The sequence below is a fragment of the Podarcis pityusensis genome (assembly GCF_964106645.2).
Source record: "Podarcis pityusensis genome assembly, chromosome: 7".
Taxonomy (NCBI): Eukaryota; Metazoa; Chordata; class Lepidosauria; order Squamata; family Lacertidae; genus Podarcis; species Podarcis pityusensis.
In genome coordinates, this window is record NC_138031.1 from 27534778 (window position 1) to 27562773 (window position 27996).

The 27996-nt window shown below is 44.6% G+C and overlaps 1 protein-coding gene across 1 annotated transcript; it reads right to left on the bottom strand.

Moving 5' to 3' along the window:
• Nucleotides 1-94: 94 nt before the first annotated feature.
• RIPK2 (receptor interacting serine/threonine kinase 2) lies at nucleotides 95-27985 on the bottom strand. The gene is made up of 11 exons (XM_081013451.1): nucleotides 26668-27985; nucleotides 15498-15651; nucleotides 14524-14679; nucleotides 13099-13256; nucleotides 11878-11927; nucleotides 11238-11399; nucleotides 6847-6932; nucleotides 6582-6677; nucleotides 5315-5387; nucleotides 2952-3128; nucleotides 95-1562 (listed from the first exon to the last, which is right to left on the bottom strand). Exons 1-11 carry the CDS (start codon nucleotides 26886-26888, stop codon nucleotides 1207-1209), a joined length of 1689 nt encoding a protein of 562 aa, XP_080869577.1. The 5' UTR covers nucleotides 26889-27985; the 3' UTR covers nucleotides 95-1206.
• Nucleotides 27986-27996: the final 11 nt, after the last annotated feature.

The following is a 27996-nucleotide window of genomic DNA, read 5'->3' on the forward strand; positions in this document are numbered from 1 at the left end:
TGAAGTCAGTGGGGCGTTGAGTACCTCCGGAAAAAGAACACACAGTGGATTTCCCCAAGAAATAAGGAAGAAGTAAGCCTAGAATAAACACGAGTCACTTCCACAATGTTTTAATTTTTCTTTTTTTAGATTTATGGTTTTCAAAGGATGCTCTGGGCAACCCTGGGGTTTATTTATTGTTATTGTTTGAGGTTTTTCTTAAACCCCATCCTCCCCAGGGCAGTATGTAAAATATATAAATACAAATGTCTCTCCATCCATCCATCCACAATTACAATAAAACCATCAAACTCAAACAGCCATCACAGCATAAAATGGTAAATGGCAGCAACTAGCGGTCAAAGCAGTCCTCAGATTATGGACCAAAGGCTTGAATCTTATTGGCATTTTAAAAGGCAGGGAGACAACCCAATTTCCCCAAAGGTAAATTCCATGCACAAGGTGCCACCATAGAGAAGGCCCAACCACCACTGCCCCTTGCACCAGTATCATCAAGTATTTGGGGCCCAAGCCGTTTACAGTCCCAAGCCTTTCTTGAAAACTTACCATGTTTTTCAAGGGAAAGATCATTCTCAGTACACAAGCTTGTCTACGGTTCCTGATCTTTTCCTACATTACACAGCCGTAGCAGTGGATGTTCTCCTGGGAGAGTGCTCTTGCTTATGGGATACGGCTCAAGACGTCTGGTCAAGGTCTCTGAAAACTGACCAGGAACCTCAGAATATGCCCTATAATCTCCCACAATGCACAGCAGCAGTGGAGCAGTTAGAGTATAGGTCCCACAGCAGACGAGTCAAGGCAGAAAGGCTTTGCCCTTCATTAAGAGGGCTTGAAAACAACTTTTTTAGAGCAATTCTGCCAACTTACGAAATCAGTAATCTTGTTCTTCTTTCACAAAGGTAGTTTTGACAGATGAGAGAACGTGTATAAAGATAGTAAAGCTGTGTGCACTTTCCCCATTTTTTTTAATATTTATGAATTTTTATAGATCCACAAAATACAGAAGTCTCCACTGAGATGCAGTGTAAAAGCAGTTTTTAGAACTTAAAAAACAACAACAAGGGTGTCATGTAATACTTTCATTTGCCAGGCTTCCCCCTGACCCACCCACTCCAAACTTCAGTCTAGAGTCACGTAGCAGTGACATTTCAGAAAGAGGAATCCCAACTTTTAGGAAACACTGCAAGGTCTTTATACGGATGTTTATCAATTCAAAGATGTGGATCTGCAGGGAGCAGATATATTTGGATAAGGCTGAAGTCCCAGCTGTTTGTTGTCTTTCAGTTTTTGCACTATGACTCGAGCAACTTCCTCTCCTTGGCTGTCAGTTGTGTCGAGCAGCTGCCTGACTTTTGAGGTCCTTGTAGGTTTTGTGCTGATAAGTTCATAATCCTCTTTCATGATTAAATCCCTTGAAAGGAGGGCATCCAAGGACTGGTTAAGGCAAGCCTCTGTCATCTGGTTGACAATGTCTTCTCTTCTGGTTTGGATCCATTGGTGAGCCACAGTTTCATCTTGCTGCTCCTGCTGCTGCAGAGTCTGCAGAGTCTGCAGCATAAAATCTAACAAAGGGCAGAGGGGAGAAAGATTCAAAGGTGTGAACGCATACGAAGAGCATCAAAATGCAGCAGAACTATTTGAGAGAGAATTGCCTGCATTTCAAAATACCAGAATTATTTATCTGTGTCATTTCAACAGTGCCAAATCAACAAAAAACTCTAAGCAGCTTGCATAAAGCAATGCAAAATATTCATAATAAAAAATACCCCAAATCTGAAAACCAAGTACAGTCGTACCTTGGAAGTCGAATGGAATCCATTCCAGAAGTCCGTTCGACTTCCAAAACATTAGGAAACCAAAGCACGGCTTCTGATTGGCTGCAGGAAGCTCCTCCAGCCAATCAGAAGCCCCGTCAGACACTCTGCTTCCAAAAATAGTTCGCAAACCGGAGTCGGTTTGCGGCTTTCGGAAGCCAAAACATTTGAGAACTAAGCTGTTTGAAAACTAAGGTACTACTGTAGACATAAAATTTATCAAAATATGAAAACCTCCAGCATTAAACCAAACCAAATATGGTTAATAAAGCTGCATATCTGGGTAGGCCTGCCTAAATCTTAAGCAGGATCTGATAATGAGAGTGCAAAGGAGTCCGCCTAATGTTTATAATTAGTATTATATTAGTCAACTGAATCAATTTACAGCTTCATTCAAATAAATCAGATAAGACTCTTTTAGAGTTTTATGTTTAGATGACTAGGATTCCAATCTTGATAACTAACCATTGCTTATCTGTCAGATTCTCAAAATACATGCATTTACAAGTACATTCGAAGTCCTTCCTGCACTGCAATTCTTTCCCACCTGTAACAGTTTCTCTTTTTAACCTCTTTTTGTTTCATATTCACTTGAATTTGCAATGTATTTAATGATGTGAATCAAGTTATCAGAACACTAATAATAATGGTTTAAATAGATGCACAAACCAGCTATTTTGCAGGCATATGCTGCCCAGTCCTCCCTGCATTTATTCAGAAAGAGGTCCCACGGTGTTTAATGCAATTTACCCCCCAGTTTGCAGAAACAGCAGCCTCAAAATAATAAACAGTCCATCCCCAACTTACAGTCTGAAGGACTTTATTTAGATCGTTGCTCAGAATGTGGTTAAGTACAAGTCATTTGTGGTACGTTTACAAGGAAGCTTTGAAAGGGAACAGTCGCATAGTAAACATTTCTGGTCAGAAAAACTATATAAACTCATCCTCAGAAACATAATCAAAGCGGCAAAAGAGGGAAATGCGGGTGAATTTGCATAAGCTGCATCAATGCTTCAGTGTTCAGAGACCTGATTTAGCTGTACTACACACTATGCTTCGTGGCAATGTCTTGTTACTCAATACTCCAAGTGATAAAGTGAGATGGAGACAAGGAAAACAAAGGTTCCACTTTTGTACCTGAGTTACTTCTTGGTGGCTGACGTGGGTATGGCGTGGAATTTGAGGAATCAGAACTATCTGTGGTGGACGAGCAGGAGTTTTGTTGAGATGCGTAAGATGGAATAGTCGATGGCAGCGAGCGATTTTGCTTCAAGCTAATCAACGAATGAGGTTCATCCAAAGAGTCATATTTACCTGTAATGAAGACAGAGTCGTTTGTATGTTTTTTTCAATTTTGAATTCGAATCACATCAAAAACAAAGCCAGAAGTCACTTTGCATGCTTAATCCTGCATCCAGTGTTCTGCAGCCCAGATAGGAAAGCTGAAAAAAAATTCACATCCGGCAAGCAATGCAGATGTGTACATGGGTAGACGAGTCTAAAATGCCTGGGACCACACATTTTCATGGCCCTTCTAGCAGCTATGGTGGCTCATTTACCAGAATTTATATTTTGCTCTAGGAGGCTTAGTTTGGTCAGAATCGAGTATACACCTCTAGAGTTAAAGCCAAATGTATTACTATCAGCCACCATAGCCACTAGAGGGCCATGAAAATTTGTGTCCTGGGCTTTTTAGACCCGTCTACCCTTGTACTAGGGATGCAGGTGGCACTGTGGGTTAAACCACAGAGCCTAGGGCCTGCCGATCAGAAGGTTGGCAGTTCGAATCCCCGCGACGGAGTGAGCTCCTGTCAACCTAGCAGTTCGAAAGCACGTCAAAGTGCAAGTAGATAAATAGGTACCGCTCTGGCTGGAAGGTAAACGGCGCTTCCGTGCACTGCTCTGGTTCACCAGAAGTGGCTTAGTCATGCTGGCCACATGACCCGGAAGCTGTACGCTGGCTCCCTCGGCCAATAAAGCGAGATGAGTGCCGCAACCCCAGAGTCGGCCACGACTGGACCTAATGTTCAGGGGTCCCTTTTACCTTTACTTTACCCTTGTACTATCTGAGTCATGGAATCACATCAGTGTAGATGCGCCCCTTTGCTTTGACCACAGTCCACAAACGTGAGGCCACAGCCCATAAATGGAGGAGCTTGCCAGGGCTGGCCGAAGGCATGGTGCTGCTCCAAGCTGCAGGGCTGAACAATTAGAGAGATGTGGCTCCGAATTCCTTTTATGTCTCGCAGGAGGCTGATTCTAGGATTGTTTGCTGTAGCTGTGCAAGATCTGGAATCTGCATCCCATGAGCCTTTGCAACACTGAGGGAGTTTGGGGAGGGACACATGCTATATCACTGGTACCTCAATAAATAGTGCAGGGGTCAGCAAGGTTTATCTTGCCTGGGCCCGATTGTTCCCGCAGAGATCTCTCTGTGGGCTAGATCAGATGCGATTTCCGGTGCCACGGAGACAAGTCCCCGTGCCGCACTGCGCTGATTTAGCATAGTGCACAAGCGGGCAGCTCGTGGGCCAGTCAAACGACCTCTGCGGGCTGCTTCCAGTGCATGGGCCTTAGGTTGCTGACCCCTGAAATAGTGTGGTCTGAAGTTTTGTGTGGCTGGGCTGACTCCAATCTTTTTCACTCAGTGCAATATGATGACAATGTAACGTAGCAGCTAGAATGAACACCCAGGCAGCTTGTCCAGATGTGAACAGTCAGGACAAACCTGTTGTAGCTTCATGGCCCCCAAGCTTTCCTTCATATTTCTACTACTTCTTCAACCAATTAGTATTCTGCATATCCCTTAACGAAGCAGATGGAGGCTGCATTCAGGAAGCACTTTAACTTTGCTTTTCTGACATTTCCTTTATCTGATAATCTCTGCATTATATGTAATCTGTCACATGACATTAATGCCACTTCTGGAAATTTTGCAAAAGTTTAGCAACTTGTTTCCATGTTGCTTTGAGAAAAAAATTGTCCGCAACCCTGTTAACATGGAAAATAATGGGATTTGGGGGGTAATGTTAATCCCCACAGTTTCATGCCATGTGATGAGATTCATTCTTCACTGTTGTGGGTGAATCATGGGAAGGGGGAGGGGGGAAGAGCAAAAGCAGGTATGGCCAGGAAGGGTGGCAATCCCCATATGGGACAGCTGCATATCCCTGTACTGTTAGGGGTTGGACTAGATGGTCCTCAGGTTCCCTTCCAATTCTGAGACATGTCAAAAGATGTCCACTGTTGTGTCACGCCACACCCACTGGTGTAAATGAAACTCTGTACGGCATCGCAGTATATTGTCCAAAAGGTAACACAATATAAAATGAACATTAGAAACCAGAACAGCATTATAACCCAGAAAACTAACATGATAATCCTCATGTCTGATTGCACCCTTGTTGTCTGTTGTCCCAGAATGTCGGACAAGAAGCAATAGGTGAAAATTTCAGAGAAACATATTTTATATAAAGTTGGGCTAGGTCAAGAGGGGTTACCTTCCGAGAGGAGATTGCACTGTTTTGATGCAAGGTTTCGTGAAAGGTAGCTATCACATTGCGATGAAGAGTCCTGCAATGATCACAACATATGGAGCAAACATTTGATAATGGTATTTACATTGCATTCCTCCCCTGCAAAATCTCCCATCTGAAGCCCTATGAAGGGATTATTACTATCCCATTTTAATACACAGAACATAAACACAACTTGATGTATACCTAGAGGGTGGTATTCAACTGCATTTTAATCAGAGCAGACCCACTGAAATTAATGAACCTGAGGTAGTCCTGTTCATTAACTTCAGTGGGTCTACCCTGAGTAGGACAATCAATGGATATAAACCATTATTATTATTATTAAGTCCTGTCCATTAATTTCAAAGTGTAAAACTTCATTGAATACTGCTCAGAGTTCCCTATTGTCTCCCAGGTAGATGTAGACCAGAGTTGGGCCTGCTTCGAGTTTAGCCACAATACTGTATGCATAATGTGCCTTCAAACCATGCCCTTGCAGGTGGAGGGGGGGGGAACTGGGTCTGGCTGGCTCCTTCCTTATCACCTCCCCCTACCCTGTGAGCTATGTTTCACAGGTAGGTGAATGACATTTTACCCCATGTGGGCAATCAGCTGGTTGTCAGAGCTTGCAAGGATCTATGCAAGGACCTACGTCAGCCAAATGCACAACCATATTTGGGCCAGATGTGTCTTTACATGTCCCACAGCTGATATGTCAGGTGTAGCGCAGGTGGGCATGGCTTAGCCAAACAGCCTCACAGGCTAAATGGCTTCCTCATCAGAGACCCGCTTGCTACAGATGTTTGCATCACACAGTCAGTCTACTTCAGGGGTCAGCAAGCTTACCAAACGATGGGCCGGTCCATGCTCCGTCCGTCGGAGGGTGCACCCGGGTTGGAAGAGCACCTGTGCGCATGTGCACAGGCGCCATCAACCTGGAAGTTGGTCCCCGCACCGACTTCCGGCGGTGAGCCGGCGGCAGGGGTCACCATGGGGTGGATAGACGAGCCCCATGGGCTACTACCGGCCCATGGGCCTTAGGTTGCAGACCCCTGGTGTACTTAGTGCAGCCATGCCCTTCACTCAACACAGGAGCAAAGAAGGCCCACAAAATAGAGCTAATGCACAAAAGGAAAATGATTTAACACATGCAAAGTGCTTTAGAGTATATTACATGGTCCCTTCCAATGCTACAATTCTCTGTGTTACAGAAATACTAAGGCAATAATAAAAGAAAAGGTTGCTTTACCTCTTGTGTACTGGGATTTAAAGGTATATTTAGAGATATTGATTCACCATCGGGCTTCTTGCTAGGCATATGAACACATCGCCACTCGTATTCAGCCTGAAAGAGACATTAGGAGGCTTGTATCAGTCACCTTTGGAACTGTGAAAAGAGGATACATTCTAGGTATACAATTTCAAGCTTCAGTAACACGGCCATCCTGTTTCTTTGCGTGGACAAATAACTTTCACTTTGTGTATTTTCACTTTGGGTTACAACGTGGACTTACTTTGGCTTTCTTTAACTGTATCACTGCTTGAAGCATAGGTATCTCATCAAAGGTTCTCAGCACGGGTTCAAGCTCTATTAAGCACCCTAAGCAAGAAAAGAGGAAAGAAACCATATTCAGTCCTATACTATTAGCTCTTATAACAGTAAATTACTGAACTTTTGAAATCACATTTATGGGGGTGGGGGGAAGCGACTTAAGGGCACACACCATAAAACACACTGTAAGGATGCCAACCCCAACCCCCTGCAGAAGCAAATTGCAGGCTTAAAAATCCCAGCGCACACACAGAGCTGGGATATTCAACAGCCATGCATCGAGAAGGGTTACTAACAGATTTATTTATATAGGCAGGCCATCGGCATGTAAAAGTCGCAGCTTTCAGGTCTCCTGCAACTGGGGAGACCAGGATGTCAATGTTACCTTGGCTTTCTGTTTACACTGCTCTTTGTGTCGGGAAATACCCAGATTTCTATGGATAAATTTATTTTTTGATATGGACTGGAATGAAATACCGTATTTTTCACTCTATAGGACACACCCGACCATAGGACGCACCTTGTTTTAGAGGGGGAGAACAAGAAAAAATAAATCTCCCCCTCTCTGCTCAGCGCCCCTTCAGCAAAGCGGCAGGAGAAACGGAGCCCCTTCCATTTCTCTTCCTGCTTCACTGAAGGGGCGCTGCGCAGCTCTCCCTCTCTGCTTTAGCCAGGAGAGTCTTGCTCTCCCGGCTTCAGCAAAAGGATCCCGAAGCCTTCGGAGCGCAGCGCAAGTTCCCGCTGAGCTCCAAAGGCTTCAGGCGGCTATCCCTGAAGCCTGTAAAGTGAGAGGGGTCGGTGCGCACCTTCCCCTCTAGCTCTCCAGGCTTCAGCAAAAGCAGCGCGAAGCCTCCGGAGCGTGGAGGGAGCGCTCCCTCTGCGCTTCGGAGGCTTCGCGTTGCTATCGCTGAAGCCAAGGAGCCTGCACTTGCTCCATAGGACGCACACACATTTCCCCATACTTTTTGGAGGGGAAAAAGTGCGTCCTATAGAGCGAAAAATATGGTAAACAACAGACCCAAGAATATAGTCCTTTGAAATATTATTAGTTAACTAAGAGAGGGGGGGAAATTCAAAGCAAGCAGGACTCTTTGTATCTAGCGATGCACTGCAAGCTATTTGCTTTCAACGTTGTGTCTACATTCCACACAAAATGCTTTCTGCTCTAACAGCTTTTTATGACTTAGCATTAAGGAAGCACAAACTCAGCCATGATTATGTGCTTCCTTCCTCCTTGTGCAGCTAGCCAAGCCCTGGCAAATAGCAGGGAGGCTGGGAAACTATCATGCTCAATGCTCAAGTGGCCCCACAAAGATCAACAGGATTTCTGCCACTACAGCTGGAGTAAATCTACCTCAAGGCACTGATTTCAAGATCCCTGATCTAGAAGGTGGCAGCTAGTAACTGGCCAGCCTCCTTTTATTTTTTACCAGGGCCTCATTCAGAGCCTAGGACTTGCCAATCAGAAGGTTGGCGGTTCGAATCCCCGCGACGGGGTGAGCTCCCGTTGCTCGGTCCCTGCTCCTGCCAACCTAGCAGTTCAAAAGCACCTCAAAGTGCAAGTAGATAAATAGGTACCTGTCAGAGTTGCTTCCAGATCCTAGCTCACAGAGGATCACGCTAGCCAGCGATCATTAAATAAAAGTCTTTATTGAGTTACAGTTTCCATTCTCAAGCTGCTGCGTACAACCCTACGTCTAATGGTTAGATCGGCGAAGCTCCGTCTGAGTCTCCGCCCCTTGTACACCAACTTAATATCCTAGCCCTGCTCCACCTTTTCCGCCTGACTGTTCTTCTCTGGGTCCCTCTGCCCCCCGGGGTCTCTTCCTTCCGGGATTCCTCTGACGCTGACGCTGACCCCCCTGACTCTTCTCCCTCCTTTCGGCGGGCTTTAGGACCTGGCTCCCTTTCCGGGCTGCCTACTGCGCCACCTTCCTGTGCATTTGAACTTGGCGCGCGCGCCCAACCTTCCACCTTCCGTCTGACCGTTTCTTCGCTCCCCGATGGAGGTGTGGCCACTCCTGACTCGTGCCCTCCCCCCTGTTGTGAGCTGCCAGCGCTTGATCCCTGGCGCCCTTCCTCTTCCCTGCTCTCTGGCGGTGACGCTGGTCCCGATTTCCAACTGCTCCCCTCTGAGTCCCCTCTGGCTCTATCTTCCTGGGGTGTCCCCCTAGGCTCCCCCCTTGCCCTGGCCACTGGTGCTCCTTTCTGTGAATCTTCTGATTCACTGGAAAGACTCGGAGATCTCGGGTCGTCGTCATCACTCATCTTTTCTTCTGCCTCCTCCCCCTCGCTCTCTGTTTCCTCCCTTGCCCTTGCCTCTGCTCCTGAACCCCTGACAGTACCGCTCCGGTGGGAAGGTAAACGGCGTTTCCGTGCGCTGCTCTGGTTCTCCAGAAGCGGCTTAGTCATGCTGGCCACATGACCCGGAAGCTGTACGCCTGCTCCCTCGGCCAATAAAGCGAGATGAGCACTGCAACCCCAGAGTCGGCCACGACTGGACCTAATGGCCAGGGGTCCCTTTACCTTTTTTTAAATACCAATTTAACCGTCATGACTTCCTCCAAAGAATTATGGGAAGTGCAGTTTTTTAAGGGTGCTGAGAGACCTCCATTCCCCTCCCACAACCACAGTTCCCAGAGTTTCCTGGGAAGAGGGATTGACTGAAGAGAGAGGTGGGAAAACAGGAGGCTCTCCATAAAGATAATTGGCAAAAAGGCATCCAAAAGGATCAAACAAACTCCGGAATTATGAAGCCAGAGCTTCATTTATGGTACAGCTGCATATCTGGAAAAACAAATTGTCAGAGAACAGGCTGCAAATGACTCAAGGCAAGACCACATTATTCACGAAATTTAACTTTCTGACTTTTGCCTTGATTATTGCAAAATGAAGGGAAGTAGGAGAATCTGGTTATTTCAACATTTCAACATCTGACAAAGCTTTTGCTAGCAGCTGCAGATACGTTTTTTTAAAAAAAATATGGGGGAAAGCAAGAAATTTAAAGATGGTTTTTGGCAAGATAAAAAGGTGTATAGCCCAGAAAACTAAAAAATAAAACAGAAGGCTGAAAGCTCCTACAGTGAGAAATCTGAAAGATTAGCTTATTCACTCTGGGCAGCTTACAACACATATAAAAACATAATAAAACATCAAATATTAAAAACCCGATACAGGGCTGCCTTCAGATGTCTTCTATAAGTTGTATCTGTACCATAAATGAAGCTCTGGCATTCACATAACTCATGCAAATCATACACTGTAACTGTAATAGATGCAAATTTGGGTGGGGGGGTCACAGACACTTGGAATGCTTCCAGAACTGTTCTGGCTGTATAAACACCATACATTTAGATAAGCCAAAGAATCACAGGAACTGTATCTTTACTTGTTCCAGAGCTATGATTCCCAGCATCTTAACAAACTACAATTCTCTTCAGTGTTAGAAATTCCCTGGGTGGCAGGCGCATTTTGCTTCTGGTGCAGGTCCAAGTGTGGAGATTTCTGGGTGCCATGCTGACGTCAGACATCTCCACCCAGCCAGTTTAAAAACCTCTACCTTAGTCCACAGTTAAAACTATTTCCATTTCCACTGTGTGTGTTTCTCCTTCTCGCATACTGGGACAAGTGAATGGTAAGAGCAAGCTACAGTCAAGCAAAGTGAGATCATAGAATCAAAGAACTGTAAAAAGGCAAAGGTAAAGGACCCCTGGATGATTAAGTCCAGTCAAAGGCGCCTATGGGGTTGCGGCACTCATCTTGCTTTCAGGCCGAGGGAGCCGGCTTTTGTCCACAGACAGCTTTCTGGGTCATGTGGCCAGCATGACTAAACTGCTTCTGGCACACAGAGGACTGTGACAGAAGCCAGAGCGCATGGAAATGCTGTTTACCTTCCCGCTGCAGCAGTACCTATTTATCTACTTGCACTGGTGTGCTTTTGAACTGCTAGGTTGGCATGAACTGGGACTGAACAGCAGGAGCTCACCCCGTCGTGGGGATTCGGACCCCAAGTGTCATCTAATCCACCCCCATGGCAAATAGACATTCTGCTGTGCCGACCGTAACCAAGGTTTAAGCATTTGGTGCCTAGCTTATATGTCCAACTTTCTAACCATGGTTCTCTGGATTCTTTGAGGGAAGCCATGTGATTTGAATGCATGCTGAGTACACAGCCTAAATTGAGCAATCTCCTAATCACACAGCCGGCACACAGCTTACACTCACTGCCAAGAGGGGCTTATGTGGAGGGCAATAGTTATGCTTCAATGAAATTAACAGAGATTATGCAGCAGCAGGAGAGTTTAGTGATGCCTGCCAAGCTCCCTACCCTGCTATGCAAAAGGTGAAGCTCACTTGAGAAAGAAGGTCTTTCGTCTGGATTTTGCCCCCAGCCGGATTCCATTAACGACAGCATCAAGGCCCGGTGAGGAATGTCTAGCGGAAGATACTCGTCCCCAGTGTCCGGACGTTTTCCTTGCGACACGCTATACATAATCTGCAAGGGGTTTATAACATCTGTCAAAAGTAGATATTGCGCACTTATTAGAAATATGTGTACTTCGCACGCCGTGGCAATACAACAACAACAACAACAACACACACACACATCCTGTGAACACAGAGACAATGTTGACCCTCTTAAATTATAAGATATTGCTACCAATCCTCCCTTCCTTTCCAAGTCTTCACAGTGTCATTTATTTAACCAAAGGGGAAAAACAGAGAAAGAATGGTCATTACAAAAAGCAGTAATAATTAGGGTTGTATCTAACACTATTCAGAGAAGACCCATTGTATATGGCCCTATTCAGAGCAAACCCATCACAATGAATGAAGATGACTACATTAGGTTCAATGGGTCTCCGCTGAGTAGGGCTAGCACTGCATTATTTCAAGGGGCAGGTTCCCTCCACCCCCGATTGCTGCATGTTAAACCCAGTCTTGCTGATTCTAAACAGAAGTTATGCAACAAAACTAAAGAAAGTAGTCTGACCTTCAAATGGCTGCTTTCTTGACAGCACTTCCCACATAATAATGGCATAGCTGTTCAAAGTAAAAAAAGAAAAAAAAAGTACAACATAAATGTAAATCAGTCCAGGACAAAATATACTCCACCGCCTGGTAGGCTTCCAAATGTAGTAACTGAGGGAAACAGGCTACAAGGGGTACAACCTGAAGGCAGTTGGAGAACACAAACATTATGTTGGAATAAGCACTCAGTGGCTGTTGCCCTTCACAGCTGCAACCTGAGGTATGCCTTTCTGCATATATGTGCAACTCAAGGGTGAATAATCCTGTGCAAAAGTAAGTACAAAAGAAAGTGGGAAGAGCTTATTCAGACATGCATGCTTGGTAGCCTCACTCATGCAAGCCTACATGACTGGATGCTACAGCCATCTGCGAAGAAACATGCATGTGTGAACTCATCCTTCCAGGGACTCTGCAGCCATTCTAAACATTTGGTGCAGTCCTGCCACAGGAAAGCAATTGGTAACACTGCAGACTGAATGGGTGAGATGCAAAACTATTATTTATTAAATTTGTTGACACCCATTTATCTATAAAAATATTTGTATACCACTGTGTCATGCTGGCTTAAACCTTCAGAAATGAGTCTAATGTAATTTCAGATGCAATTGCAACCCTGAAGTAATAGGAGATTTCAAATTTTGCCATGTCTAGGGCGTTAATTTTGGCAAATTTCTTCAATGTGGGGGTCATAAAATTATATTTTTTGGGTGTGAGGAATTCAAATTGCTATTATTTTTGTGACTGGAAAACATTTCGCTTGGTAAATTTACAATTGATGAAGATGCACATAAACTGCTTTCAGAAAGCCAAAGAATGCTAATTCTACCTTCTAACTAACCCTAACTAATAATAATAATAATAATAATAATAATAATAATAATAATAAAATGAATAATAATATTAATATATAGTATAACTGCAAAGTACTTGGCAATCATTTCTATGCAATTTTACACACATTTTATTTACCAACCCAAACTGGATGATATTAATTTAACCAAAATATCTTTTGAATTCCAAAGTCATGTTACAACCTTTTAGCACCCCTCATTTTTTGAATTCGAAAGCTGAAAAATTCAACACACCCTATGATACACCCAATACGCCCAAACATGCAAGGATTTTTGAAGAACATAAACAACAGTGTGCATCTTTTCTTAACTCTGTAATAAAATATAAATACCTGTATATATCATGCTTTATAGTTGCACGCGTTTTCTGACTGAAATCATAATCTTCAGGTGGCATGTAGATAATAGTCCCTCCCTCAGGCATTGATTTCTCACCGCGTGACAGTGACATAGATACCATGCGCCACTTTGACAAACCAAAATCTGCGATCTGGAAGGAGAGAAATAGGAACTCGGGACAATCCACAAATATAGAGCCCAGTGTGCCTGTCAGATACACTGGGGTGGATGCAAATCAGGTATGGGGAACCTCTGGCCCCCCCAGGTGTTGCTGAACTACAACTGAACTACAACTATGGTGTTCCATTTACCGTAAACATTCTAAAAAAATCTTACTCAGCAAATGGTGCAACACCCTTGCATGACCACCCAAATCCTTACACAGCTTTATTACTTCACTTTTCAAGGATATATTTAGTGCACGAGTCGCAAGACTGAACTCCACCCACTAACGTCCAAACCAACACAATGGAAACCGTTCTTTTTTCCCCTTAAGAAAACATAGTTGCATTATAGATTGCCGCTTAATGAATAGCTGGACCAAATAAGCCTCCCAAATTCTTAAGCCACTAAAAGCAAATGTTTCTTGAGGCAATTTTGTGACCACAGTTCATTTTTTTAATGACAAACCCCCTCCAAAAAACCAAGTTTCTAATCACGAGTGACAAGTATTGGTTCATAAGCATTTAGGCACTGTCTGGTGAAGTCTCAGGCTTTTAGGGTTCAGCAATACCTTATAGTGATGAGAGAGAGAAAGAGTCATTCTTCATATCTTTGTGCAGCCTTAAATTTGTAATTTTGAATAATCTCCTTCTCTACAAAATCTCACCCTCAACTGTTCAGCTGCTCTCTATGTACTGCAGAGTAGGTGTGGCAAAAAGCAGATTAAGATCTACAGCTAGATCTCTAAGTCATTTGTGGTACATCAAGAATTCCTGACGCCCAACCATTTCACAACACCAACAGCAGACAACACACAAAGACACTACTGAAATGAAAAAAGCTAGGGGAACCAAGAATGGATTTGTGTGTGGAAGAACTGTGAGCTCAGTTCAGTTCTGGTATTCTTCACAAATCTCTGTGCTCAGCAGCTGTTCAGAGGGATCCTGCTCTTTAATTCTAAGGCTGTGTACAAGCCGTACACTGAAAGCACACAACTCCCCCAAAGAATCCTGGGAATTGTAGCTGCTAAGGGTGCTATGAATTGTAGTCCTGGGAGAGGTAAAACTACAGCTGCCAGAATTCTCTGGGAGAAGCCATATGCTTTAAGTGTATGGTGTGAATTCAACCTCAGTGTTTTCTGCACAGGGCTCCATTTGACAGATCTTGTGAAACACAAAAGAGAGCCCCAAAATCCAAAATGTGCCCTCCCTTGCTGTAAAGAATCACAGGCCCTAGAGAGAGAAACACGCTCATACCTTAACATGAAAGTCACTGTCAAGCAAAATATTATGCGTCTTCAAATCATGATGCAAGAGAGGAGGACTCATGTTGTGAAGATAATTTACTCCCAAGGCAATTTCATAAAGAATGCGAAACCTCAATGACCAAGCAATGTCAGGATATACATTTTTCTATTTGAGAGAGAGAGAGAGAGAGAGAATGGTGAAACACAAATTTAGGAGTAAGGCCACACAGTTAAAATGATTCCGTATCACAAAACTAAAGTGACACTGAAAGGGGAAATAACTCATAACTTAAAAGTGATAAAAGCAACAAAAGAACCAGAAAAATGTTATGCAATGTGGTGGCCGTTTCTTCACTATGCAAATGAACTGGTCGTAAGGAAAAACTCTCCAAAGCATCTTTGCCGATATGGCTATCCTGAACAGTACGGCTTGAGCTATATTCTATCTGTGATGGTTGTCCTGGGACATTAAATACTGGATAATATGTATGGAATAAGAAACATCATTCATGTCAATATGCAACCCTAATACCTGGTATGGGAGGATGCTATGTTATGTATCTGTTATTATGCATTTTAATAAACCTCAATAAAAATTATTTAAAAACTTACTTCAAACTACAAAATGCTCCTTTAAACCACAGATTCAATAGCCCTTTGGAGCAGGGCTGGGGAACCTGTTACCCTTCACATTGACCAGTGGCCAGGCTGACTGGGACTGATAAGAGTTGGTTTCCTGCAACACCTGGAGGGTGATAAGTTAGCCCACATTTTCAAGGGGGGAGTGGGACCTCCTGCCCACAACAAGTTTCATCTGAGAGCAGGCCCTCCTTTCAGACTAACGCTATATGTGTTTGACCAGCAGAAGGGTCTTACGCCCTACTCAGGTGTTCAGAGAGTTGGGTTCAACTGAAGAGCATCGTCTCTTTAATTCCCCCACTCCTATAGGAAAAAAAAGAAAAGCCGTGGGCTCAATATACTTACACTGTGTAAAAGTTGGTTCAGTGACCCACTTGGCATATATTCCGTCACAATGCCCAGAAATTCAGGTTCGTTGCAAATCCCCAGAATTGGCAGAATGTAACTGAACCTCGCCTGGTGTAAAATTTCAGCTTCTTTCAGGAGATTGTCTCTCTCGCTGCAGGGACAGGAAGAGAAGGACAAACCAGTTTTACCGCATTTGAAGCTTGAAATATGCAGCTGTAGGTTAAAGCTCCAGAAGGAGTTCATTCAAGCAGTGTGCTGAAAACCACACACTGTGAGAGGGAAGTAACGGCTGGGGGAAAACAGTAAATTAATATTAATAAAAATGCATTAACGGCCTTTCTCTACGAAATCACATTCAAGGTGGTCTGCAATCAATGAAGTTGAACAAATATCAAGGGCGCCTCCAGCAACCCAGTTATTGAGTATGTGTCCTAATCTGCTTGCACAAAACTCACACGGGTTAGATTATATACAGACTTAATGGTGCACCAGTGGCGTGTGGTGAAATTTTTCACAGGGCTTTGAAAAGGAGGAACTAGGCCTCTGACAAAATGCTCAAGCATTCTGGCAGATATTTGGCTTAGTGCTACATCCAAACCACCTCTCTAGTTGCAGAGACTAGAAGTGGATTGCACAGAAGTGGGTAGGACTTGTCTTGCTACTGGACTGGCATTTTAGGAATTTGAAATACAGCAAATGAAAGCAATTTATCTTGTTAAATCACTTTTGAGACTTTTTCTTTTGTATAAAGTGTCTGACAAACAGAAGAAGAAGAAGAGGGAAAGGATCGCCCACAAATACAGCGAGATCTAGTCTTCTTCTTCACCTTTTGGCATCCTTGAGAGGTTTGCATTGAGCAGAGTTAAGGGTTAAAGGGAAAAGGGAAAAGAAAACAGAAAACACAGCACTGAGTAATTCTTTCCAGCACTGCCCAGTCCTGCAAGAATGAGGTAGTGAAAATCCCCTAAGCCACCCATTAACCAAAAGCCACACTGCAGGTTCACTTGACTAAAAGCACACTTTTCAATTGCACCTCCCCGGCTAAAACTACAAATTTATATTTAGCTAAATTAACAAAGCTAGCTAAATTTCAGATTTCCATGCACCTTCCTTCCGTCACAGAATTTAAGGCAGAGTAAGTGTGGTGACCCTCAGGAGGGCAGTCTCCTATCCAGCCACTGACCAGCCCCAGACCTCGACCTCATGTGCCTTCAAGAAGCACTATTTTAAAGAAAAGCCAGGCAGAACATTTTCATGAACAAGTTGTGGTACATTCCCCACCACTAGTGAATATTTGCTGTTCGAGTTCCAGCCAGTCAGCCAAGCTCCCCTTCAGAATACTATAAGGGCCTCAAGCAGGAAATTCCTCTCTTCCACTCCCCACTCCCCAATTTCTGTTTTACTTTCCAATTCAACACTCATTATTTCACAGCTTCTGGAGCCCACTAAACATGTTTTTTGGGGTGGGACGTTGTTCTCTTTTGATTTAAATAGTGGGTTGTTGTTTTTTTTAAAAAACTTTTCCACACCTGAGGATGCACCTGGGCATTCAGATGCTTCCCTTCCCTCTTATTTATCAGTTGCCCCCTTGGGCTCCAATCCTATTGCCACAGGGGTACTGAACTGGCTATTATTAGAGAGAAATAATCACTTCCTCTTCTGATTTAGGTTGGTCTAAAAAAATAATAATTATGCTCAGTGCTTCTCATAAGTCAGTGTTTCTTGAGCTTGGGTCCCCAGCTGTCGTTGGACTCATTTTTGAGAAACAATGTCATTAAGTGCATGAAATTATTTCTAGGAATTACCTGATTCTTACAACAATGCTGCAATGCAGGCTATGATTGTCATCATACCACACATAGTACATTCAGCAGAAATAAATGACTTATTCAAAGCTGCCCATTGTGTTTGTGGGCAAGCTTAGCTTTCAAGTGAGCCCTTAGCAACATCACCCATGTTGGAATGGCTTCGCTACATGCTGCATTAATTGCATTGTTTGCAATTAATAGTTTTTTAAAAAAAAATTCCAGTGGGACTGCAGTGTGTGTGTGTGTGGGGGGGTAGTTTAACCATTTCCTCACCATTTCTAATCCCTCTATAATTGCTAACTGTGTGGGGTGATGGGAGGAGGAGGCAATTTCTATTGCAGTAATTCCTGGAGGGGAAAGGGTTAAACTTCACACATTGTGCTCTTGATAGAAACTGTCCTGCTCCTAAGATGAAAAAAAATAAAAAATAAAACTTCTGATGTGGTTGCAAGGCACACAATTACTATGATATGTAATTAGACCCATTAGTAATAACAATGTACTTTCTGCTTACTAGGATGCTGCAGGGAGACGTGTAATTGACTTGCACAACCACTGTTCACATTTCAACACCATGTCTGAAGAAGGATTGGTGCTTCTCCCTTGAAGGACAGTCAATTAGCTGCACCCATATCAAGTGGAACTGAAAGACTACTCACACATCACACTGAAATGGCAGTGTGCCTTTATGGCAAAAGAGCCAGTGTGGTGTAGTGGTTAAGAGCGGTAGACTCGTAATCTGGTGAACTGGGTTCACTTCCCCGCTCCTCCACATGCAGCTGCTGGGTGACTTTGGGCTAGTCACACTTCTCTGAGGTCTCTCAGCTTCACTCACCTCACAGAGTGTTTGTTGTGGGGGAGGAAGGGAAAGGAGATTGTGAGCCGCTTTGAGACTCCTTAGGGTAGTGATAAAGTGGGATATCAAATCCAAACTCTCTCTCTCTCACACTGAAAGGGAAATGTAGCCAAGGTCCCCTCCAACACGTTACAGAAGTTCCCCATACCTTATAGAGCAAATTTATGGGATGTGTAGGGAAAAGAGAGGACACGAAAGCGCCACTGTGCAGCTAAAACCCCTTGCACTTGCAGACTTGTTCAGTAGGGTACTGCCAGGGGTGGACTTCGGTACTATGAGCAAGCCCAAAATTTGGCACCCCCAAATGGATTTTCTCAGTTGTTAACCTTCTCAATTTTGCGCCCCCCTCGGTTCAGCGCCCTATGCACTGCCCTAAATCCAGTGCTGGATACTGCCCTTAGTTTTTCAGGAATTTCTTCAGACTTGACCTAACTTTCACAGTTGCCACTTTCACTGTGTTGTTAGTTTTTATATTGTTTTTTCAAAGCATTCATTACTTGAGAAGCTCAACTTACACTGCCTACAGCACCCTCCCCTGCAGCTATGGTAACAGTGATCAATAAATGCTGAAAATTCAGAAACCAGATGAACCTAATATTCGGAATTGTGCTATACCATTCTTCCTTCATTGAGCTACCTTAAAGCACAAACAGCCACTCCTTCTCCATCACACACACCTGCAAATATTCCCTGCCTTCCTTCCACTGCTTGGCAACCACTAGCAAGTACATCTTTGTAGCATTTGGCTCCATTCCCATTCAAAGAAAAAGAATATAACATGCTTTATGGCAAAAGGCCACAATAGAGTTGTCAGGATAAACAATCAGCCTATCATCCTCTGGGTGAATTATTTACTCAGAGTGAATTTAGATGGAAAAGATTTGATTTAGATCAAGTTTCTCCCTGGTCAGCAGAGGCTGGTATACTGGGGCAATTAAAAAAAAATAATTCCCACCAAAATCTCAAAGCCACACACTCTTTCCTGTCCCACATACATTTTATACTTTTATCTGAACTCAAGACAACCTCTGCAAACATTTCTTGGATAATTATATTTGCTTACTGAGATTTTAAAAAATTGACCTGAAAGAAAACAATATACGCAGATGTTTAAATGCAATAGGTACAAAAAAACCCAAACATGGGCATACAATATCCAAAATCTATACAGGTTGAATCTTGCCCCTTCTAAATACCTGAAGCATCTTTTGGCAAACAAATCCCCTCCGTATAATTATCTGATTGAGTGGAGGAGGTTATGCATTTCCATCTTTATTCACATAGATTAAAAAAGGAGTCAAAATATGTCAATTTTTTCCTTGTTAGAAATTCCTCTTATCCTCCAGTTTTGATAAGCTAAATGTTCCAAAGACCCACAGCCCAAATTTTGGCCAACCAACCTTTCATAGAGAATCCTGTGTTTTCCCAATGACCTGCTAATCCAAGACGCACGGCTGCTGATAAGAGAGCTACCCATTATAACTGAGATCCAGCAGAATTTCGCACTGTCAACGGTGCTAAGGACAGGTCAGGAGGGAGAATTTGGCCTGTGGTGTTATCTCATATATTTCCTAAAGAACGATGCATACTAAGGGGCATAACTAACAGTACAAGACACTCATACTATCAATAGGGGTATCTCATATATTCCATTAAGATCAATGAGTTCTACCTAGTTTGTCTAACTACACAGAACATTCATGCTGTACGGGAGTGGATAATTCTTTCTAAAGTTCCTGCCTGTTAAATTTCTGCTCCTCTTCCTTTATGGAAGGGCTGGAGATGCTGGACTCCAGTGCCCACCATTCCCAGCCAGTATGGCTAATCTGAAGGACCATAGTTTCCTCATCCCTACTGTCCCAACTTCTCCAGTTTTGTATGCTGCAACCCAGAACCACAGGCTCACTAGCAATCCAAAATCTTAGCTCACTCTCTTGGCTGGCCTAGAGACAGATGTCTTTACCTGCTGGATTGTCAGACTGTGGCCATCTTCTCAAGACTGTAACAAGAACAATAAAACACATTGTGCAGATAAAATACAACAGATAGAATTCTACAGGATGTGTTGTTAGTGTGTGAAGACAGGCAAGATCCAAGGATCCCCAGGCATGCACCTCTAGATGGTGGAGTTGTCAGGAGACATCTTGGTGCCCAGGCATCTTCACTTGGTCACAAGTGGCCAATATACACCTGGAGCCAGTAAATTTTGAATGGTGCTCAGTCACACGATACTTTAAGATAAATTTTATATCACTTCAACAGAACAATGGTTTCAAACCAAGGATCCTGGGAACTACAGCTTGCTAAGAGTTCTGGGAATTCTTGGGATACTTTTATCCCCCTATTAGAAATACAATTCCCAGAGTTTCTTGGGAAGAGGGATTGATTTTTGAACCAGTTTAAATCTGCAGTGTGAGTGTGTCCTTGGTTATACACAATATAAACCCATCCACGCAATGGGCTGAACTCCCGTTGCTCTGTCCCAGCTTCTGCCAACCTAGCAGTTTGAAAGCACGCCAGTGTAAGTAGATAAATAGGTACCACTGCAGTGAGAAGGTAAATGGCATTTCCCTGTGCTCTGGCACTCATCATGGTGTTCTGATGTGCCAGAAGTGGTTTAGTCATGCTGGCCACATGACCCGGAAAATTGTCTGTGGATAAACGCCAGCTCCCTCAGCCTGAAAGCAAGATGAGCGCCGCAACACCATAGGCGCCTTTGACTGGACTTAACCGTCCAGGGATCCTTTCCCTTTCCCTTTTTTTAGACCCAGTGAAATGAGTGGTCCTTAGTTAGTCATGCCCCTTAATTTCAATGGACCTACTCTGTGTAGGAGTCACTTTGGATGCAACCTTTTGCATCAGTTTCAGTGTTGAGGTAAACAGCGCCTAATCCCAGTCATTCCCCATTATCCATGCTGCCACCTCAGCGAAAGCGCAGTCTTGAAAGGCATGTGCACATTCGCCACACCCAGTTGTGCTATAAGTTATGTTGCCAGTTCACACTTCAGGACAGTCCCCTGTCACTCATAGGACCTAACTAGGCCCCTGGGATGGTACAAGGGATCTATACATTTGTTAAATCTATATACCGCCCTTCATCCAAAGATCACAAGGTGGGTTACAACATTTGGTATCTCCTCAAGAGCTTAATACCAACTCTCAAGCGAATACCAAGTTGTATCATAGCAAGGAGTGGCAGCCAACTGACCAGAAAGCGTTACCAAATGCTGTTCTTTGCCAGTGGTTAGAGGAGACCAGGCCCCACTACTGGCATTTGTGAATCGCCAGTGCTGGAACCATATTGCCCAACATAATTTGTGTTCTTTATATTGGGCCACCTATGTACACCAGGGTTCAAATCTGTACTCAGCTGTGAGGATAAAATGGGGAGGAGCAGAACCACTGCATTCCACTATGAGCTCCTAGGGGGAAAGGGTGGGAGATAAATGTAATGAACAAATAAAATAAAACCTGCAGCCCCCTGCATGGAGGTCATTTAAGAGGCAGGTCTGGACATCAGGATAAAAGGTGATGCCTTTAATGGAGCAGGAGAGATTTGGATGGCGTATTCTGACAGTGATACAGAAATCTGGGCCATAACTATGGTGTCCGAGAGAAGGACAGGGCAACCTCTTCTCATTATTGCATAAGAAGAATTCCTTCCTCCTTGCAGTTAAGGAAGGCGCAGGAGTTCCGCCTTCCTCAGCATCTGGTCATACAAGCCAGAAGTGAATTTACAAATGCAGTCAAATTAGACACTTCCCCAAAGTAGGGTTTTAATTTCACCATGTGTTTTGCAGAAGTCCTAAAGGCCCTGGTCTGCGGTTTCTAAGGAGTATGCACAACACAGTATATGATAACAATTTAAGAAATACTCCATCTAGATGGGGACCGGATGTCTTGCAATAGGGAGGGTACAATTTTTTGCACCCTGATATTAATAGAGCTACAACACTGAACTGATTACCAAAGAAAATGTACTAAAAATATGCCCAGGATTATTCAGTATATACCTCTCCAGAAATATTACCCCTACATGCAAATTCAAAAACTATGTTTATCATATCATAGCTCAATCAAAATGTCTTTAATCGGACTGTGGTTTGCTTAGATCTAAAAAGGCAAGTGCCTGATAATTCAGAGTATTCATTTCATCCTTATATGACTCCAGCTACCCATAATCTAGCTTAATTTAAAAAGAATATTAAATACTCTGCACCTCAAAAGCATAAATACAGTAGGTACATATTTGATTTATTGTCACATACTGTATTTATTTTTTATTACATTGATATCCCATCTTTCCTCCAAGGAGCTCAACGTGGCATATGTTGTTTTTCCCCATCCCCATTTTATCTTCACTACAACCCTATAAAGTAGGTTAGGTCAAGAGACAGTGAATGACCAAAGGTCACCACAGCGAGATTTATGGCTCAGTGGGGATCTGAATCCTGGTCTCCAAAGATCTAGGCTAAGGTCACATTTGCATGATGCATTCAACACACATGGCTTCCCCCATAGAATCCTGGGTAGTTTCATTTACCTCTCAAACAGCTACCATTATCTGCATCCTTAAACTACAGTTCTCAGAATTCTATGGGGAAGCCATGTGGCTTAAATGTATGGTGGAGATATGATCAAACACTCTAATCACTACATCACAGTGAAATGTGTGTGACTGACTAGGCACATTAAGCTGAACTGACTCATCAGAGGTGAGTCAGGTAGGAACCATTTAATTAGATGAGTGTTGTTCTGAGGTTTCTCACAGTCATCAAGGAGGGTCAATTAATATACAGCGTACTTTTGTACATACCTTCTCCACAAAAAGCTACAAGATAGCTTCTATTAAATTACCATCCCGTCCAGGATCAGCTATTTAGATTCCCCCTAGTTTATTAGTAGTCATTAAATGTATGAGTTGCCCCATGCTAAAGTCTCCAGGTGACTTACAATAAAATTTATTTAAAACGTCCAATATAAGCAGTGCAGAGAATGCAATAACTTTAGCAAAGCAACCATAGCAAAAGAACCAGATAAACAATAATATTCCCACCTCAAGCCCAAACAGACTTAACAACTACAGCGGTACCTCGGTTTACGAACTTAATCCATTCCGGAAATCCGCTCTTAAACCGAAACCATTCTTAAACCAAGGCACGCTTTCCCTAATGAGGCCTCCCGCTTCTGGTGCCCTTCTACCATTCAGATTCCATTCCTAGACTGCGGTAAAGTTCGCAAACCGGGACACTACTTCCAGTTATGTGGAGTTCATAAACCGAATCATTCGTAAACAGGACTGTTCGTAAACTGAGATACCACTGTACTTGCTTCACGTTTTTTTCAAAAACGCCTTATAGGTAATCCAAACAATGTTAATAGTCTACAAAAAATAAAGAATTACTAGATTGCTGGGGGCTGGCAGAGGAGGAATTGCAATTGCTGCATTTCTATGCTGGGTATTCAGAAGGGATGGGAAAAACCCCATCTCTTCTTTGCTAGCCCACTCACTTGAGGGCATGCAATTCTCTGCCACCTGTGGATCCTAGGCTAGTGCTTCAAGCTCCTGGCAGGGCCATGCAGTCAGGAATCATGTCCACAACCCTTGCGCTTGTATTGGCCAGGGCTGCTGGTGGTGTGCATGTGGAGAAGCCGAGGGTGGGGAATCGAGTCTTTGAGGAACCAGCAGGCTGGCATATCAGAGAGGATCAGGTCAGTGCTGTTGCTGTCACGTGGGTCAGCAAGGGAATCCCAGAGTTGCTTAACCACCCAGTTCCACACAATAGGGAATAAGCTGGTTTTGAGCGCCTTAGCAATGGCAGTGCTAGTCATAAAGCCTTGGATGAATTTTGTTCAATCCGACTGCAGTTAAACAACATCTAGCTGGGATCGCCTAGGACATTTTCTCTGAGATTCATATGCAAGGTGAAGCAGGGAACATTCCTCCAGAACCATGCCTCTCTTATCTGGTGAAATGGGGGGCGGAAAGGGGCATGAGATGTAGGAAGCTGCCTACTGTATAAAGGTAAAATTCACATATTACCCTGCCCACTCTTTGCTGCTGGTCCCTCCCACCATTTGCATGTGGCCCTTCGAGGATGGCGCTGTGGGTTAAACCACAGAGCCTAGGACTTGCCAATCAGAAGGTTGGCGGTTCGAATCCCCGTGATGGGGTGAGCTCCTGTTGCTCGGTCCCTGCTCCTGCCAACCTAGAAGTTTGAAAGCACGTCAAAGTGCAAGTAGATAAATATGTACCGCTCCGGCGGGAAGGTAAACGGCGTTTCCGTGCGCTGCTCTGGTTCGCCAGAAGCGGCTTAGTCATGCTGGCCACATGACCCGGAAGCTGTACGCCGGCTCCCTCGGCCAATAAAGCGAGATGAGTGCCGCAACCCCAGAGTCGGTCACGACTGGACCTAATGGTCAGGGGTCCCTTTACCTTTACCTTTGAGGGTGGCCCAAAAGGGAATATGACCCTTAGTCTCAAAAACGTTTATCACCCCTGGCCTAGACTAATCAGTCCCTTGAGGGAAGATTTTGTACCAAGCTGTAAAAGCTACCAAGCTACCAAGCTGTAAAAGCAGCTATCATCAGAACAGATTCAAAGGTAAAGAGTTCCAAATGCATGAGTTCTAGAGTGCTAAATGCAAGATTTGTGTTCTGAACTGAGGAAGCAAGACAACTCCCCGGTCAAATTAAGAAGATAAAGCTTAGAAGTTCCAAAATGCCCAAAGCAACACTAATACAGCTTCAATTCAAACCTGCTTACCTGTGAGTAGGCACCAGTGGACTCAGTGGGACTTACTTCTAAGCAGACATGGATAAGAAGGTTGAGTACTCAGAATAGAGTGCCTACTTAAGTATGCATTGTAGGCCTGCCTTAAGTAGGTTTGCTCAGAAATAGGCCCATTGAGTTCAGTGGGATCCATCTTCAGAAGTGTTTGAAACTCCCATTGTTCTAGGCGCATTTTGCGACAGGGGATTTCATTAGTTCTGGGCACAGAATTGCGCCTAAGATTTCAGATTAAAACTGCAGAGTGGAAGGAAAGGAGGACCTTTTTCTGCCTCCCCACTCTCTGAAGACTGGAGAAGAGACCCTCTTAAGAATATCAGGGGGTGGGTGGATGGGCAGGTCAAAGACTAGACCAGGGATGTCCAACAGGTAGATTGTGATCTACTAGTAGATTGCGGGGTGTCCGTGGGATCGCTGGATCCTCCCCCCCCCCAAAAAAGCTCAACAACTTAACAACTTTGGCTCCCTTAACAAAGCTCAACAACTTAGGTAGATTACTGCCAGCTTTTTTACAGTGGGAGTGGATCTCAGTCTCTTGAAAGTTGGACATGCCTGGACTAGACCATGTGAAAAATGAACATGACATTTTAGCTTCAGTTCATTCATTTTCAGCTTTGTATTCTTGTTATAAAAAAGTGTGCCTAGACAGTCCGTTGTTGCTCCCATAACTTAGGTTTAAGGTGCCATTTAGCTCCTAGCTTTCATATCTCAATTTCTAACACTGATTTTCAGGTAAGTATGTTTAGGGTTAGAGTCCAATCCTCTATGTATTCCCAGAATGAAGTATTACTGGCTCCAATAGGACACCTCTTCAAGTTGCAAACATATAGGTGTAGACTTGGGTGAAGAACAAGGATGTCTGAGTAAACAGAGAGAGAACTGCTTTGGGTGTTGCACAATGCAGACTTCTAATCTCTTCTAAATAAAGAGCTCTTGGGGGAAGGGCAGAGAGGAACCACTACCATCTCTGAACACAGCGTTTAAAATCCAATCTAAAATAAAAACAAGAAGACTAACCACAGGAAGCTGCCTTTATACTGTCAGGCACATAGGTCCATTCAGCTCAATGTTGTCCAGATTGACTGGCCGGTTCCCCCCCCCCCCCCAGTGTTTCAGCCAAGGGTCTTTCCCAGCCTTGCCTAGTGATTAAACCTGGGACCTTCTGCATACTATGGCTCTTCCAAACAGAGGAAACCCTGCAGATCTTTTCATCCTGGGCAGAAACAATACTGTATTGAGGAGGCTTGCAGCAGGAAGAGGGGGTGTGGTTCTTTAAACCAAAGGAATGAGGCAAGGGCTAAGGGCAAAACAGTTGACAATACACTGGTCCCAGCAGAGAATGCCAATTCTGAGTAATGGCTTACACTCAGTATTGACTTGGACTGGAGAATCTTGGGGCCAAATCCCAGTGTAGCCATTATTTCAAACCACTGTCCTGAGAATAAAAGGGACAGGGGAGGACCATGCTTTCCACCCTTTGTAGAAAGGAGGAGATGTTAGGAACACATGAACCTGCCTTATCCAAAGGCAGACCAAAATCCCATCTAGGTCAGTATAGCCCACACTGACGGGAAGTGGCTCTCTTGTAGGAAATGCCAGGGTTTGAATCAGGGACCTTTTACATCGGATAAAAAAAATATTAAAGTTTCTCGATTTCACAGCTGCAGATGGGGTTGAGGCAACCAAACCACCCCACCCACCCGCAACCGTTACCTCTCTAGCAGGGGTCCCTGCAGGCACTTGACAGCCACTGGGATCCGCCAGTCTGCGTGGCGCGCAGAGGACACCGTGCCATACGCGCCGCGGCTGATGAAGCGCAAGTCCGGGAGCTTGTTGGAGGAGATCGTGGGGAGCGTGTAGCTGATGTCGCAGGACGCGCAGCTGCCGTCGCTCCTGCCGCCGCCGTTCGTCCTCATGCCGGCGTCAGCAGCCATCAGGTCAGGCCGGCTCTGACCTGTGCCAAGTGCGCGTTCGCCAATCCCCGGGGCCGCCCAGGAGCCGCGGAGCCTCTTCCACTACAGTAGCCAAAGGGGGCCAAACGCGCGCCGCGTCTCCAAGAAAGTAGATTCTCTCTGGAACCCAGAGCCTCTAACATCCACCGAGATTTCCACAAGTTCTTTTGCGCCGGGCTGCACAATTTCTCCGCCTCACATCCTGCTGTCCAAGCGGCCCTGACTCACCCGTTTCTCTCTAGAGAGAGCACCGGTATCTCCACGTACCCGCGGCGAGCCTGCCAAATTCTACAGCTCGCACCCGTCTCTGCGCTTTAACGCCCAATTGTCACCCTTGCCAAATTCTCTCGCCATCGCACCCAAACTCCGCTCACCTTTGCTCTTTGCCCCACATTCACAACCATCAGCCTGGTCTCTTCAAACCCCACCTCCCGATGCAAACAAAGTTTCGGCCGGACACGTCTCTCCTGCGCTTCCCTTCCCCTCGAACAAAAGTTCAGACAGTCGTAAAAAGTCCCAGATCCCTTCCTTTCCCGATCTTTCGTCTCAAAGGGATTAAGATCCAAAGCAACGTTGCAACTTTTTGGGGGTGTTGTTTGTGTGTATAAACCTTTTTTTTCAGATCTCCAGATGCACTGACGATAATCCCCGGGCACAAGGAAGCCACAACAGATGCGCTGCTGCTTCTCCCATCTTGGGAATCCTCCAATCTGCCTATGAGGGCGGAGGAGTTCAAGAAGATGAGCGGGGCAAAAATAAAAACACGAGTGGGACCTCGGTCCGTTCTCCGGCTGCACCAACCACGCGTCAATGGCGACTGGAGAGCCCCGCCTCGACGCGCGCAACAACAACCTCCTCGCCCAGCCTTTCCAGAAGAGAGCAAGGGAGGAGGCGAAGGCTCCGGGCCAGAAGACTCCGCCCACCCAAACTGGGAAAACAACAGCCTCGCCATCCGGAAAGTCTGGCTCGGCCTGTGATGTGAGTTCAACGTTGCGTGCGGCTACGCGGGGAGAAGGTGAACATCCCACTCGCCTACCTTGGCGCTGTTTGAAACCGAGAGCCGGGCGCCCCCACGGCGCAGCTCCAGGAC

Excerpts from the sequence above, each read along its gene's own strand:
- RIPK2 (XM_081013451.1), bottom strand. The coding sequence starts at position 26,888 with ATGGCTGCTGACGCCGGCATGAGGACGAACGGCGGCGGCAGGAGCGAC. Across the intron at positions 14,680-15,497 it reads TGAACCAACTTTTACACAGT|AAAAATGTATATCCTGACAT; the intron begins GTAAGTATATTG and ends TCTCTCAAATAG. Across the intron at positions 1,563-2,951 it reads GCCACCAAGAAGTAACTCAG|ATTTTATGCTGCAGACTCTG; the intron begins GTACAAAAGTGG and ends GCCCTTTGTTAG.